Source organism: Podarcis raffonei, chromosome 7 (assembly GCF_027172205.1).
Source record: "Podarcis raffonei isolate rPodRaf1 chromosome 7, rPodRaf1.pri, whole genome shotgun sequence".
In the NCBI taxonomy this organism is placed as follows: Eukaryota; Metazoa; Chordata; class Lepidosauria; order Squamata; family Lacertidae; genus Podarcis; species Podarcis raffonei.
The window spans coordinates 71,007,014-71,023,935 of record NC_070608.1 but is presented as its reverse complement, the minus strand read 5'-3'; the positions used below and the strand labels follow the sequence as shown (position 1 = coordinate 71,023,935).

At 42.4% G+C, this 16,922-nt stretch overlaps 1 protein-coding gene across 1 annotated transcript in view; it reads right to left on the bottom strand.

The window, feature by feature from the left end:
- Positions 1-16,922, bottom strand: part of CDH9 (cadherin 9) — a 133,127-nt gene that overhangs the window by 73,489 nt on the left and 42,716 nt on the right. The window contains exon 2 of the mRNA XM_053397098.1: positions 11,601-11,930. Coding sequence (XP_053253073.1) covers positions 11,601-11,828 — 228 coding nt within the window. The 5' untranslated portion in view covers positions 11,829-11,930. The remainder of the gene's footprint in view (positions 1-11,600; positions 11,931-16,922) is intronic.

Below are 16,922 nucleotides of genomic sequence, written 5' to 3'. Positions count from 1 at the left end.
GGGGCAGCCACTATCGCTCTCAGAATTTCCCTGGGGGGCACTGGAACGATCCAGTGGTGGTGGTGGAAGCATAAAGAAGAAATTTTTTGAATAAGAACCATTCGTACATGTTGCATCTGTTGTTTAATGACGCTTGCCAATGTAACAGAGTTAAAGTCATAGTGCTTATTTTCCAAATAGATGCACAAACTGCAAGTTATAACTGATCAGTGGTCAAGTCCGCTGACAGGTCTTAACAAGCAAGTGTTGGCAGGCGAGCATGTTGTGCATAGTGGGGAAGGCCAGCTTGCATCAGAAGGAAAATTCATGCTTACAATACAATATTATAAACAGGCAATATGTATGAAATTATTTTAATAAATTTTCTATAATTTCAAGCTTCAAGCTGTCTTATTTGCAAAATCTTTCTTTACTATGTTGTAGGACATATGTAGAAATATAGATACATAAAGCAAGTTTTCACTGCATTTTTCTGTTTGTTTGCTTTAAAAAGGTAGATCTTCAGGCGGTGCTGATTAATTTTTCCCCCTAAAAAGGGGGAGGTAGGCCAAATAAATTTGGGTACCTCTGCTCTATCTTAATCCCCTATTTGGAGCAGGGTGTTAATATTGGCACTTGGATTACTTACTCTCATAAGGAAATACAGCTGGAAGAAGTTGTGGATCCATCTCAAGCATAGGGCTTTTCTGAAGTTCAAGAAGAAATGCAAAACCTTTGGCCACCTGGCTAGGTAAACAGCATGCTCCCTTCTCAAAATGACACATATATTTATTTCCCCTCCAATTAAGTCCAATTTTTCCTGTAGATTTTGCTTCATCCCACCTGCCCAAGGAAATATTTGGAAATAAAACTTCTGAAATGTTTGAAATGCTCTTGTTCTGGCTCCATTGCCAACATCTTTGGTCTAAAAAGTGCAACTGAAATCAGGATTTGGCCCTCTGTTTAACTGCATGACACTTGGAGGGTGTGCAGTTCCCAAACATTTCAGTGCAGTTTGGGGTTTTTATTAAAAAAAACCCATCAATAACATTTTAAAATGTGCATTTTAAGAGGAAATGCATGTTTTAAGAGAGAATCTATTTAAAGCATGTGTTGAAACAGGTATTTAAATGCACATTTTGGAGTTTGTCTGTATATATGTATGCATGTTCATGAGAGAGAGAGAGAGACACACACACACAGAGAGAGAGAGAACTATAGAAAAGGAGTGTAGAGTGGAATAGACTTAGGGACTTAGTGTATGTGAAAGTGACACAGATCAACACACATAGATGGATAAACACATAATAGCATTTTGCTCTTTACTATTGAGAATGAACTGCACTTGTCTTTCAGTTTTGCCATAGCATTTCTTGCAAAAACTATCCTCAGTAAAAGAGCAACATCAGAAGTACCAGGCATTTGTAAAGATGTTTGTGACAATTGCTTGTTGACAGTGTTTCTTTTTCCTCTTCAAGGTGATGAAACAGAAGGCCTTACTTAGACAAGCAAGTCGCTGGAAAAAAATAAGCACCATCTGAAGAAGGTTTTGCAAAGGCAGTTATGTATTTGCTCTTGCAAGCTTCCCATTACTTGATTTGCATTGGACTGGCAAATAATATGCCACCATAATAGCTTCAATACTTTTGCTGATTTTGCAATGTAGTCAGGGAGGCTCACTGAGAGTGAAACCAGGTGTTCTTCTAAACATGTGTGACTGCTGCAGAACTTGTATTTCTCCAGACTTTGCTCTGTCCCTGAGCCGTATTATGGGCTGATGGTGGTGAGAAAGTTTGGGATGTCATGATACCATGATGATAGCCTATGTTGTAAGTTGTTACATGGGGCAAGGACAGTGCATAACATGCCATGTTTAATAGCTATGCATTTTGTATGGCATGCATTTTCAGACAGCTACGTATCAAGTTTGATCCGCAGAGTATATATGGGCAGGGCTTTTTTTCCCAGCCAAAACTCAGCTCCAGCACGTCTCAGGTGGGCACCATGAAAGATACATTCATGGTGAGTTCCAGCATCTCACCATAAAAATAACACTGTATATGGGGTGTTAGGGGAGGGTCAGAACATCTGGTAGGGGAACACGCCATGTTCCTTCTGGGGTAGCTCATCCCCCTTTGGTCCTTGCTCTGCACTCAGCTCTTACCTGTGTCTCCTAGAATCTGTCATCATGTTTTCAGGCTTTGGGGAAGTAGCTTCCTCCCCCGTGGCAGTAAGAAGATCAAATGAAAGGAATGTCTTACCAGTTAGATTCTTTAATCAGTGAGAGAGAAAAGAGCATGTCTACCTAGAAATGGCAGTGCTCCCATTGAAGGTTAACTCCCTCCCTCCCTCCCTATTAAATCTATGTCACTCCTACGTCTTGTAACCTGAGCTTGTACCCATTGTGCTGTCTGTTCTGCCACTTTCTCAGCTCTTCTTTACCTTGGGGAGAGTGGATTAATGCTTTCCAGAGACAGTGAATCTGTTACTCTCCTCTCTCCCAGTCTTTCTTCTCCTAGCTGTTCCCCATCCATTATTCCCCAGCTTTTCCCTTCTGAACTATACCCCTCTGCAAACCACTCTTCCAAATCTATACTGTCTTCCTGTTCCTGGGATGATTCAGGATCAGGGCGAGGGGGTGGCTCCCACCATTCTTCCTCAGTCCGCCCTCCTCAGCACGGTCCCTGACATCATGCAACCATGTCGGCATTGCAGGAAATGGCTTTGACTGGCTGGCTAAACCAGATGAGGGTAATTGATGAGTCTTAAATCCTTGGTGAGTTAGGGATTTGTCTACCACTTGCACTCAAAGACAGAGTCCAGTACACTGAGCAGACGAGACCAATAGTGGGCCCAACAGCCAAGAAGGCAGTTTCTACACATGCTGTGGAGGGAAACGAGAGGCAGATGGGGCTTGTTAACCTGGGAAGGCAGCCCATCTAGGAGAAGCAAATCTCTGACCTTAAACCACCACTGCTTTGCAGCTATGCTCATTCATGGGAAAGGCTTCAGGAGTAAAACCTGAGGGAAAATATCTATCCGTTGCCTTGCAGGACAACTTCGGGAGCAGCAGAAGCCACGAAGTAAGCCCTACACAAATCCAGAGTTGGATTGCATCTTGTATGCCTCCTTCCAGCAACCCCTGCAGCCAAGTTGATGCCAGATATATTGTTTTGTTTCCAAATCAGAGAGACCAAGAGCGGGGTCTTGTTTTCTGGACAGCTAGGTCTTTGATACAAACTGCCCAGGCTTGTGCCCTGGAGAGGTCACTTCAGTGCTGCTGACGCAGCAAAAACATACAGGAGGCAGAAGTACCATACTTTTTTATGTATAACACACACCCTTAAATAAGACGCCCCCTATTTTGGGGGACTCCTATTTCAGAAAATGGCCCAATACAGTTAATCACTAACCTGACGGTTGCAATCGCTGATGTCTGCTACAAGCATCTGCCCTATTGCCAATAGTGGATGTAAACAGCAAGCACAACTGCTGCAGCGACATCCAATCCTCAGCAGCTGTTGACTCACCCATTTTCCACAGCCAATACAAAGAAACCTTTGCTGCAGCCACCAATCACACTACATATTGCCAATGACAATCTGCAGCTTGCGGCTGCAACCAATCACCAGTTACCCTACCCACTACCCATGTATAAGACACCCCCAGTTTTTAAACCTGAAAGGTAAAGGTAAAGGTAAAGGGACCCCTGATCATTAGGTCCAGTCGTGGCCAACTCTGGGGTTGCGGCACTCATCTCGCTTTACTGGCCAAGGGAGTCGGCGTACAGCTTCCGGGTCATGTGGCCAGCATGACTAAGCTGCTTCTGGCAAACCAGAGCAGTGCACGGAAACACCGTTTACCTTCCCGCCGGAGCGGTACCTATTTATCTACTTGCACTTTGATGTGCTTTCAAACTGCTAGGTTGGCAGGAGCAGGGACCGAGCAACGGGAGCTCACCCCGTTGCGGGGATTTGAACCGCCAACCTTCTGATCGGCAAGTCCTAGGCTCTGTGGTTTAACCCACATCGCCACCCGCGTCCCTTATTTTTAACCTTTAATTTATTTTAAACCTTATTTTTGAGTAAAATAAATCTAGTCTTATACATGGAAAAGTACAGTATATATTGTTATGCGCTGCCACAGAGCAAGAAGATCCAGGGTCATGACCATCGTTTTTAGATTCCTTTTGGATTAGACAACACTGGAGTCAGGGGCACCAACTTGCATCCCACATTGAGGGGGCCCAGCCATGTAGCGTGACACATCATGTGACGCCGCTCAGTGTGCACCCAGCATGTGCTGGGTGGGGACAGGACACCTGGAGGGCCTAATTTGCCCTCACTTGTCCCAGCCCCTGTCCTGCTCCTGGGCTGGGGCACGTGGAGGCAACCAGTGTCAGGGGATTTCGGCCCCCTCAGTATGGGGGGGGGGGCTCAGCCCTCTGCCCACCAATATTTAGGGGGCTGAAGCACCTTCCGCCCCCTATAGCTGGCTCCCCTGATGGGAATCATATGGCATCTTTGCAATGTTTGCTCTACAGTGGTACCTCAGGTTAAGTACTTAATTCGTTCCGGAGGTCCGTTCTTAACCTGAAACTGTTCTTAACCTGAAGCACCACTTTAGCTAATGGGCCTCCCGCTGCCACTGCGCTGCCGGAGCACGATCTCTGTTCTCATCCCGAAGCAAAGTTCTTAACCCGAGGTACTATTTCTGGGTTAGCGGAGTCTGTAACCTGAAGCATATGTAACCTGAAGTGTATGTAACCTGAGGTACCACTGTATTTACAAATATAAAAGCAGAATGAACTGAAAGCAAGTAAGCACTCCTTCAGCAGATCCCACAAGAGAACATGTGCAGTCACTCTCACCTATTCTGCACGTATATTGCTAGAGACATTGTGTGCGCACACACAACACAACACAACACAACACACACTATCGTTTCTCTCCATTCAAGCTGATGTTTTCCTCTCTCACACTACCGCATGTGATGCTCACCATTGGTCTGAGGGAAAAACCCTGCTGCTAAATTGCCGATTTGGGTGAATCATCAGCAGTCATTAAGGAACATTGCCATTCTTCTATCACCACTTATTTACACGGATGAAGCCAACCAAACTTTCAACAGTATTATAGCACATAAAAGTTGTTGGGCTTTCTTTATATCCTCTATAAGCAAAATACAATTTGTTGCAATGAAATGGAAGAGCAAAAAGGCATTGCATAATCCTGGGAGTGGGGATAAGTCATGCATTTTTGTGTTCCTTGCTTCCCTGCATTGCATTAAGAAATACTTGTGGATATTTGAGGAGTCTTGATCTAGCATAGGGGTGGATGAGCTGGTTCCCTTCCAATGTCAATAATAATAATAATAATAATAATAATAATAATAATAATAATAATAATAATAATTTATTATTTATACCCCGCCCATCTGGCTGGGTTTCCCCAGCCACTCTGGGCGGCTTCCAAAAGAATATTAATATCAGCCCTGACAATTGCCCTCAGGTGTATAACTCTCACTGTCTCTTCAAAATTCCCTTCCAGGAAAGTAAATGCAGTTCATTTTTATTGCTATTAGCCACATACCATTGCAGAAAATATCACACATTTGAAACTGGGGGGAAACCCAAATAAAATGGGCACATATGAAACAGGTCTTCAATAGCAAGATACCTAGAAAACAGCTTTCTCCTTCCAGAGAGCAAAGGTAAAATATCATTAAAACAAAAATGGTCCACAAGCTAAAACTACAGAAGAGGTTTCTGAACAACCTTTGCTCTAGTACTAGCTAAACCAAAGGAACTCAATAAATGACTCTTTGGTACTTCCCATTTAATAAAAGATTGGCATTTGGGAACATCTGTTAGAAACAGCCTGCAAAATAGAGGTCAGTTGATCATTCATTGTCGTCTGATGTGAGGGACAGGCATCATCAGTGCCTGCCATTTAGACCAGCCCAATCCATTTCTCCATTGTTCTGTGGGTCACTCTGCATCCCACAGTCCCTGAGTTCTGGGTTAATTAGCAAATTTTCTAAAATGAAAATTTAATCCCAGAACTGGGGTTTGTACAATTTTCCATAGCTTTCAGTGTTCTTTAATTCATTCACATAATCATATAGTTGCTTCAAGATTATTTTTGCTTCACATTTTAGTAAATGTGTAGAAGTCCATGGGTGTATTGGTAAAATACTATATGAAATAAATTCTGGTGGAATCAGATGCATAATGTGGTTATACATATGGTTGCATCAGGATATGAGTGTGTGTGTGATATCTGATTTTCAACATCACAATATATCACCAGGGCGGGAGGGAGGACAAGCAAGCAAAAATATATATATTTTTAAAAAATTATTTATTTATTTATTTAGTTATTTATTTATTTATTTAAAATCTTCCTTTTTAATATGGAGGGAAACTATTTAGGGGGAACCAACAAACACCAGTGTGAGGGAAAAATGAATTACTTTCCAATTCTTTGATTATGTTCTTTGTTTACTTTGCCACTGGATCTTTGATTGTCTTGCCATATTGCGGGGGGGGGGGGGTGTCCCTCCTGGATTGTTAGCAGGCTATACATAATTAGCCATGCTCTTTAAGTGGAAAGATATTGGTGAAGCTGAAAGAGTTTGCTGGTTTGTGTGAGGGCTTATCATCATTTCTTATCCGTTAGGAGGAAGGAGGAAGAGAACAAACAAAACAGGAGACAGGGTGCCTGCAAATTATCTGCAAATTATCCGTTCAGCTGAGCTACCCCTTGGGAAGCTGTTAAGTCTCCACCTTTTGTTCACAGATACATTGCCTTGTTGAAACACTTATCACAATGTTATTTCAATACTACCGGTATTCAACAATATGGCAATTTATCGCACAGTCTGTCTGTGTGTGAGTGAGTGATGTTTCACTAGTGTACCCATGCACTCCTGCACATTAGTAAAACACCAAGAAAAAAGTGTATTGATGCAACTAATAATGCGATCTTATCAATATCACTTTTTTTTGTCAATGCACACGTGCACTTTGGCAATGTGTGTGTTTTGTAGGGGGAAGATGCTAATGAACTGAAAGCCGTGCGAAAGTTTGTCTGCACACAGCACTTTGTAGATAATGTGTAAACAAAAGGTGGGTAAAAGGGGGATTCCTGACGCATCGTTTACACTTGGAAACAAGACCATGTGATTTGGAATTCCAAGGTCAATGAGGAATTTTGAAAACATCCCTAACTTGAACTACAGCTTAATCAAAGGGACCAAGCACTGAGGTCTAGAAGGAAATGTGTGCTTTGGAGAATGAAAAGCAAACAACAACAACAAGGGCAGAAGCAAAAATGTAACGCATGCAACATTTTTTAGGTGGAAAATGGAAAACCCATTTTCTGTCTCCCCAGGCTGATTAACAGAAAGGTGAACAACTATGAATTACAATGCCTGGGCTTGGTTTTCAAATTATTATTTTTTCAAATATCTTGTTTTGCTTAAAGGCTTTAGGGTTGGCATACTTCTTACATGCCCCCAAGATCTGATTCCTACATGGTTGGTGTACCGTCTCTCAGTATGGTGGGTAACATCTGAATGAGACATGAACTGGGCTAATGGTATAGTAATGTTATAAGAATATTAAGGTCTCATATATATAGTAAATGTTCATAAATGTACCAAGCAAGCACATAAATATATGTATAGACCACATGTCTGAGACTCACAGAAAAAGTCCTGAGACCATTTGTCTCTTCCAAATTGACCTCAAATATTTCTTTGCAAGGTTGAAGGAAATGGGGAGCTTCTCCATTGTCTCTTTGCTCACAAATCCTGTCTCAAGGGCACAGTTAAGATATGAATAGGGTGAGCCTGTGACCTGGATTCAGGAACTGAGTAGTTATCATAACAAAAGAGTGGCTAGGATGCCCAGGTAATCCAATCAGGTAACCTGGCAGACAGGATAAAAACAACACACTCAGATTTCTGTTGTAGTCCGCCCCTTCTCTGATGTACATATGATGTATGGTGTGGTGGTCTTGGGCTCCAGGGTGGGCAGTTCAAAAGTCTATATAAGGGCTTGCACACCTTTGTCCTGGGTTCCTCCTGCCTCCTGCGTGTGGCAGCGAGCACCCTGTTGCAACAGTTAATAAAGATCAGGCTTATAGCCGCTTTGCTTTTATATGGTCTCTGTTCATTTCCTGACTGGTTTCAGCCTTAAAAGGTACGGTCTCTCTGAAGGTCCAGTCTTCCTTAAGAAGCTGAACCCCTTGAAGGGACCCCTCAGTATTCTTGTTTCAGTAATTCCCCCCCCCCCCCCATGTTGTCCTTCCTTAATGGAAAGTAACTTTGTTGCTATCCCTGCCCATGTTGCTCCATACATTACCAAGAGTGGCACAAAAGCAACCATTTGCTTTAGAACCAAACCTGACTCTTAGTCTGTGCAAAAGGCTACACTGTATGATGAACATAGTTTCTGAATGAAGATACAGTGGTACCTCGGGTTACATATGCTTCAGGTTACATACGCTTCAGGTTACAGACTCCGCTAACCCAGAAATAGTGCTTCAGGTTAAGAACTTTGCTTCAGAACAGAAATCTTGCTCCGGTGGTGCGGCAGCAGCAGGAGGCCCCATTAGCTAAAGTGGTGCTTCAAGTTAAGAACAGTTTCAGGTTAAGAACGGACCTCCAGAACAAATTAAGTACATAACCCGAGGTACCACTGTACTGTCATTTGCCCCAGTTTGTTCATATGCAGCTGGTTTGTAATATCTTCTCACTTAGAAGAATCCAATAGTGGTTGATCCATTAGGACAAATGAGACTCTGACCCACCAAACTCACTCTGCCCTTAGTCAGCCCTTACCTGCATGGGACACACCGTAGGTTTTAATTAGGGAAAATAAATTAGCTTATTGTTATCTTTTCAGTTTCACACTTGCAAAGCTTAATACATATTAGTTTATTTAGCAATTATATTTAATTCCCATTAACAGAGCTTATGCGGAAACCTGGGGCTGGGTTGTTTAACCCTTCTATTTTATCCCTTTTCCCTCCTATAAAAAACATTTTAAAGTTTAAATAGCAATAACTTTAACTCGCAGCACCCTTGCACTTGTTCGATTAAATATATATGTACAAGGCAGGCAGGTATTACTTAGCTTACTAATGTATTACATAAATTTATCATTAAGACTAAAACTCTTACAGACTCTGACTAACTATGAGGCAGGCAGCAGCAGAACTGAACAGACCTACTGCTCAGCTGCTCTGACAACACAAAAAGACTCTTTAAAAAAATTTATAAATTTATAAGCGTACAATATACAGAACTGAAAAATAAAAGAAGAAAGTGAAAGAAAAGGAAGAAACAAAATAAAAAAGATACATTGATTACATCAATCCATAATTCTATTCCATCAACTTCGCCTCCATCCTTCCATGCTTCCCTAAAGTTTCCCATTCCAGCTGCATATTCTATTTTTTTCTAACTATTTTAAAATTTAAATTCTTCTCGTTATAAACTATAACTGCTGAGCTTACTCCAAACAGACTAAAGTACAAAAAGACTGCTATTAACTGTGCCAACTTACACAACTGCTTCAGGAGCAATGTATATTACCTCAAAATATTATTTCTTAGAATGATGCAGCCCCTGTGTGTATTACCCTTTTACTTAGCATTTTGGAAGCTCATATCTCACAACCTGCCCTGCCTTCTTTCTTAGGCTTGCCATATTTTGAAGAGCAAAAAACTTCTGCTTTTGACTATGGATAACTATGACGAATCTATCTATGAAAAAGAGGACGTGTCCTGGAAAAAGAGGACATATGGCAACCCTTCTCCTCCTTAGCCTCAATATTGCCCTTGTAGAACTCAGCAAGGATGGGGACAAAAGTAGAAGTAGTTGGCTCTCCCTGTCATTGGTTCTGTCTCTCCCTACCATTCCCAATGGGCAGCAGATGCCACTGGTAGAGGCTACTACTTGGAGTGAAGGCAAGATCATATCTTCCTGCCCCACCCACCACATATATGTATCACATCCCTGAGGCTACTGGATGTCCACAAATGTAAATTTCACTTCATATAGGACCAAACACATGCCCTCCAACATTTCTCCGATGAAAATAGGGACATTCTATTCTCTAAAAATAACAATGATTTTATTTATACCCCACCCATCTGACTGGATTGCCCCAGCCACTCTAGGTGGCTTCCAACATATATAAAAACATAATAAAACATTAAACATTAAACCTTCCCTATACAGGGCTGCCTTCAGATGTCTTCTAAAGGTTGGATAAGTACTTATCTCCTTGGCTCATTTCCTCATGAAAATAGGGACATACCATCCAACATTTCCCCAATGAAAATAGGGATGCCCTAAGGAAAAGCAGGGCATTCCAGGATCAAACCAAAAACCGGGATAGCTTCTGTAAATCTGGGACTGTCCCTGGAAAACAGGGGCACTTGGAAGGTCTGCAAACACAGCAATTGCTTCTCAGGTAGGTTTAATGCTGGATGTTGATTGTTTGGTTTGGGGCTGCATGGGGTTTTATGCAGTTAGGCTCTTTGCAAACATTGCACCAACATGTGGGCTTTGCTGAGTTACAAGGGAGGACAGAGATTTCTTATGCGAACTATAGGAAGATCCATTGCAAACCCCCCTCCCCATGCTACATGTAGCACCAACTCAGGAAGATCATGTGAGCCATCCTCCTGACGGAGAAGGATTTATATCTTGGCATTATTTTATATCTTGTTACATTGTTTATCATCTTGTTCATAATTGTGTTCAAATTATACTGTTGTTAATTACTATTTGTCACTTATCTCATGGATACTCAATTATCATTCCATACACAATTAAATTTTCTACCTATCCTTTTCCTTTTCTCAAAACATGATTAAGCTTTTCCTGTTTTTTGTAAAACGATTTCTCTCTCTCTCTTTTTTTGCATGGAGAAGCATTTATTCTATACTGTGCTTCAATTAAGCATCTGCTTGCTCAGAATCTAATTGGTGTGATTGTTCTTTATAATCATGGAAAAGTTATGTGACTGTTATAGTCCTCTCCTACAAATATGTCGCTGTGGGTTAAACCACAGAGCCTAGGACTTGCCGATCAGAAGGTCGGCAGTTTGAATCCCTGTGACGGGGTGAGCTCCCATTGCTCGGTCCCTGCTCCTGCCAACATAGCAGTTTGAAAGCATGTCAAAGTGCAAGTAGATAAATAGGTACCGCTCTGGTGGCAAGGTAAACGGTGTTTCTGTGCGCTGCTCTGGTTTGCCAGAAGCGGCTTAGTCATGCTGGCCACATGACCTGGAAGCTGTACGCCGGCTCCCTCAGCTAATAAAGCAAGATGAGTGCTGCAACCCCAGAGTCGGTCACGACTGGACCTTTACCTTTAGCAGAGGAGCATTTCCCCCTCCTCTGTGGGGAATGCCTCTAAGTTATCTGTCTTCTTCCAAAAATCAGGCACATTCCATAAACAGAGGTGTAAATTCCTTTTCTCCCTCCGCTAGAAAGCTATATTCAATCTGCCTTGCTTCAATGCTGCTGCCGAGAAACAAAAAATCTATTACATTTATTCTAGAATTCTGTCATCTCATCAAATCGTTTTTTGATCACAGTGCTTACCTTGCCTACATACTGAGTATCTGGACCGGTGTATTCTTCCAGTAAAAAAAACTGATTCCACATCCATCCTCGCTTGGTTCGATGAAGTGCTTTTCCGTGGTCCTTAGACAAGCCCATTATCCGTTCAGTTTGCAAATACATGTTAGTCCTTTTCGGCGATGGTGAAGTGTGGACTTCGTGAATCATACAAGTCCAGATTAGAAATGACAAGCAGTAGCTAGTTCTCATCGTTTGCTCCTTCTGCAAAGAGTCCGCTAGGCTCAATACGTCTCTTGCTTTAGCCAGAAAAAAACCCCGAGCAAATAATGTTGTATTCCTTTTTCAAACGATCTGTGAAATAGATAAAAAGTTTGGGTGAATTTAAGAACAACTTTTAAAAGAAATAGTCCAAATGTACAACCTAAGTTGTTTTCAGGCTTGTCTGTCTTCGGGGAACCATTCCTAAATTGATTTATGGGCCAAAGTGCATCTGCCCCAGAAATGTAATGAGCTGCTGAGGATTCTGATTCATCTTCAAGGCTGCAAATTCTTATACAAAATGTAGGCCTCACGATTGAACAAAGTGAATGAAAATGCAACATTTTCCTGCGGCTCAGTTTGCAGAGCAAGTTTGTTCTTTCTGGACCAGTTAATGATTCTCTCACACAAAAGCTCCTAATAAGTTTCCATCAAATCCCTGTGTTTCACAGATCAGTGCTTGAAAAACACTGTCTTACAAATATAGTCTAATCAAAATAAAGATGGCTGTGCATGACAACTCTTTGTAATACAGTTGCTGAGGGCATGGGTAGCTAACTTGCAGATTATGCTGAACAGCAACTTCTATCACCCTTGACCATTGGCCATGCTGGCAGGTTTTGATGGATGTTGTAGACCAACAGCATTTAGAGGCCCACAGGTTAGCCATACCTAGCATGGATGACAACCATGTCAGGGAATTTTTTAAAAAATGTGTGTGCCCCGCCACCCCATTTTCCATTGGGACCGTAGTATGAGGAAGATTTAACCCTTCTCATCAGGATCACAGGTGGGGAGGGAAGGATAGAGCCTTTCCACCACTATTAACTAGGGTCCTCATGGAAATTCAAAGTATTGGTGCTGACCTTTAAAGCCCTAAACATGCTAGGCCCAGTATATCTAAAGGAGCATCTCCATCCCCCATCATTCAGCCCGGACACTGTGGTCCACTTCCAAGGGTCTTCTGGCGGTTCCCTCACTGTGAGAAGTGAAGTTACAGGGAACCAGGCAGAGGGCCTTCTCAGCTGTAGCACCCTCCCTGTAGAACGTCTCCTATCAGATGCCAAGGAGATAAAGAACTACACAATTTTTAGAGGACATCAGAAGGTAGCCCTGTGTTGGAAAGTTTTTAACGTTTGGTGTTTTATTATGTTTTTATACTCTGCTGGAAGCTGATTTTTTATTTAATTACCTGATGTGAATACGTTGTCAATGTGTGCATTGTGATTTCCTGGCTTGTTTGAAGGAAAAGATACCTACATTCTGTGCCTTTTTCTAAAAAAAATGTTTAGGGGTACTCTTGTTTTCCTACTCATATTGAAATACTGCCCCTCAATGAGGTCAAATTTAGATTCACAAAATGTTTAGGGGTAGGTGTACCCCTGCATCCCCCCAGGAAAAAAGCACTGCCTACACGTGTCTTCAAAACTGTAACACAGAGAGAAGCTGTGTTTGATTACTGTAGCGTGAGCATATGGTTAATTATTTTGAGAAGTATATTCTTTTGAGAATTAACATGCACAGAGATATTCTATAATAATCCTACCTCAGTGGACTGTTTCCCAGCTTAAACACAGTCTTCTCTCACAGGTTTGGACAGCAATGGTGAGTCTCCAGTTGTTTTTGGACTACTTCCCATCATCCCTGACCATTGGTTCTGCTAGCTAGGGATGATGGGAGTGGTGGTCCAAAAACAGCTGGAGACCCAAGCTTAGGAAACCCTAGCAATCATAGATATTAGATGCTTTATACTAAATAACCAGTAGCTGTTGTGTTTCCTGCTTCAGAGAATTGCTATTTCAACCGGGGACCCCTTCTGTTGTTAGCTTAAACCTGTAAATCCTCTTGTTATTAAAAGAAGATTGTGTAGTCTAACGGTTCATGTTCTCGATGAATCCACAGTCTCATGGGGACTATTTAAAAATAAATATGCATATTGATTCTTGCACATAAGAAGCTACACTGTAAATGATGTTATACTACTAGCATTCCTGTTTAGAAATCAAAGTACAATGTGCTATGGAGAGGTAAAAAACCACAACACTTATAATGAGGTTCTCTGCATGTTGAATTTTATGGTTTGCTGAAAGTGTCGAAATCTGTGCATCCTGTTATGTTTTGTCTAAAAAAATGCAGGTTGGGACAATAGCAAACAAGAATGTGGATGTATACACAGAGTTAAAGAAAAAGACCACAAAGACTTTAATTAGAGATCACTGAAGAGTATTAATTTAGTCATGTTTGCATACTTTACAGTATTATACAATCCACACAGCGTAACATATGCTGATTGTGTTTGCTTATCCGGCTTGAACTGTTAGGCAGTTATTTTTTCCTGAATGTGGGTGTTATCTCCTGTAGCAGTGACAGCTAGAAAAGTCTTCCATGCAGGGCTGAATCAAAATGACTTAGATTAGGGGGCAGGATCCCTCCTTTGATGGTTGCTAGATATCCGTCTCCACCATTTTGACCATGTGTGGCTCAAACTCCTCCCTAAAGAATCTGTACAACAGGCAAAGATTATATTGGATAGCAGTGCATCTGATTGCAGGTGTAAATTTATGTGCTTTTGTCTGACATGAGCAATGCCAGCAGATGAAAACACATTGTGTGAGATGAGGATTTGGTAAAGATGGAGGAAGAGACTTAAAGGTTGAACAAGGAATAATTATCGGGGATGGATTGATGCAGAGTAAGCCAGACCTCTGACCTGCCATGCTGGAAGGGGTTTGCCTGGGGTAACAGCTCTGCTGGCGCCTATCATTTAGGGAGCTCAGTTGTCAACAGAGGAACACCTCAATGCACCTCTGCAAATGGTGCCAACAGAAACTGCCAAAATGGGTTGTTTGGAAGGTATGGTTGGGTCAAGCCAGCACATGATTGCAATGAGCCCAATCCAAGTCTTTTCGGTTGTGCCACCCTGGTGTAAATAGCTTAGGAACTGGCTGTTGGAAAACGCCCTGGGGTGCCTGCAAGCCCCTGGAACTCTAAGCAGCCTCTGGTATGCGCAGCTCTGGAAAAGGCATCTCCCTTCTTTTCCAGTGTGCTTCTAGCAACATACATCATAATGATATATGCACACTAAGCTTCTGGCAGAACACAGCAAGAAGCGTGAGACATCATAGAGCTAATCTACTATTTATTCACACACTACGTACAAACCAAAGCATAATGGTGTCCGTTCTCTCCAGCTCTGAGAGAACAACAGGCACAAGTACATTACAGTAGTACCTCGGGATACATACGCTTCAGGTTACAGACTCCGCTAACCCAGGAATAGTACCTCAATTTAAGAACTTTGCTTCAGGATGAGAACAGAAATTGTGCTCTGGCGGCACGGTGGCAGCAGGAGGCCCCATTAGCTAAAGTGGTGCTTCAGGTTAAGAACAATTTCAGGTTAAGAACGGACCTCCAGAATGAATTAAGTACTTAACCCAAGGTACCACTGTACAAAGTACATACAGCGGAAGGCATAAGACTGTCTTCTGTTTCCCACACTCTTCTCAGAAAGGTGCGCAATTTACACCAATCACAAATGCAGCATTGAAGGTGTGAAATTGCTGACTTTGGCACAGTGTACAGGCATTCTAATCTCAATTCCCACACAGTGGCGGAGGAAGAGGAGTGCGGGGAGAGCGCACGGCCCCCGGCACTGTGATCCCGGTGGGGTGCCATTGCAGCTGCCCCCCACCGGCGCTGGGCACCACGCCCCCGCAGGCGGCGCTTCACACCACCAGGACATGTGCCATGCCCCTGCGGTGGGACGCCATGTCCCCAGGACGCATGCCAGTCCCTACCCCGCCTGCTCTCTGCCCCCCGGTGTCAGAGTATGAAGCTCCGCCTCTGTTCCCACATTCCACCCTATGTGTGCAAGTGTTATGTACTGAAGTTCTCGCCCTGGGCCAGCAGAGGGATACTGTAGATAGTTATGCAAATGAAGGATCGAAAGTGACATTCAGTGATTGGATAGTTTGTATGCAAATGAAGGATCGAAAGTGACGTTCAGTGATTGGATAGTTTTAGAAAGTTGCTACAGTTACATTGTTCTGGAGCTCTATATAAGCAGGCTGACTGAGCTCCTTAGACGACACAGCGATTCTTCAAACAGCTCTTGTTTATTCAAAGGCCAGAACAGAACTGTGTGAAGAATCGCTGTGTCGTCTGATATGTTCGCCCACAACTTAACAGCAAGCATCAAGGCTTTAAAAACAGTGTTGCCTACAGCATTCCATGCTATTGAATCCAATAAATCTCTCTCCATTAGGCATGGTTAGGATTGCACTGCTAGTCTCAACCCATCTCCCGACTTTTTCTTTATTTACTTGTTGGGAGCACAGTTCACTCAGGGAACTTTCATTTCAGAATCAAATGATACTAAGTCCTTTGTTTTGTTCGTTTCCATAGATGACTGTGACCATTCTATGTCACTGCTGGAATAACAGTGGTAATGGTCAAGGAGCCAGCTGGTGCTTGCTGATGGCTTGAGAGTGTATGAAGCTGCCAGTAAGGTGAAGGCTGTTCATGCTGCAGCTTTATTTTAATTTATTTTTAAAAAGGAAGTGCAATGTATGTCAACTGGTGCCTCTACATGACGGCAGTATTTGAGAGATGCTAGTTTCTTTCTCGTGGCCAAAAGAACATATATGGCACACAAAGATCTATGGCTATAAAACAGCAATTTCAAACAGCACCTTATTTTACTATATAAAAAGCTGTAAACAAAGAACTCAAATTAGCAGAAGAATTTCTCCCACTGTCGTTCCTGATCAAAGTATTACCCAGCCTTGAAAAAACTGTTTTACTTAAAAGAAAACAACAGAATGAGTGAGCTGAAGAAGAGTAAAGAATACCTCTATCATATCGCTTCCAGCTCTTAGGAAAACAACAAACAGCCACCCATATTCAGCCCCATAAAGCTCTTCAATCCCATTCAGATTCTTCCTCCTGACTAGAGTTTCCATATTTTCTTTAGGCCTACCAAAGGGCTGTAATGAACCCTGCAGACCCTTCAATGGATGCAATTTAAGAATGCCTGGATGAGGCTAAAGTCAGAGAGACTAAGGGCTCACCTATGCTTCTCTCTGT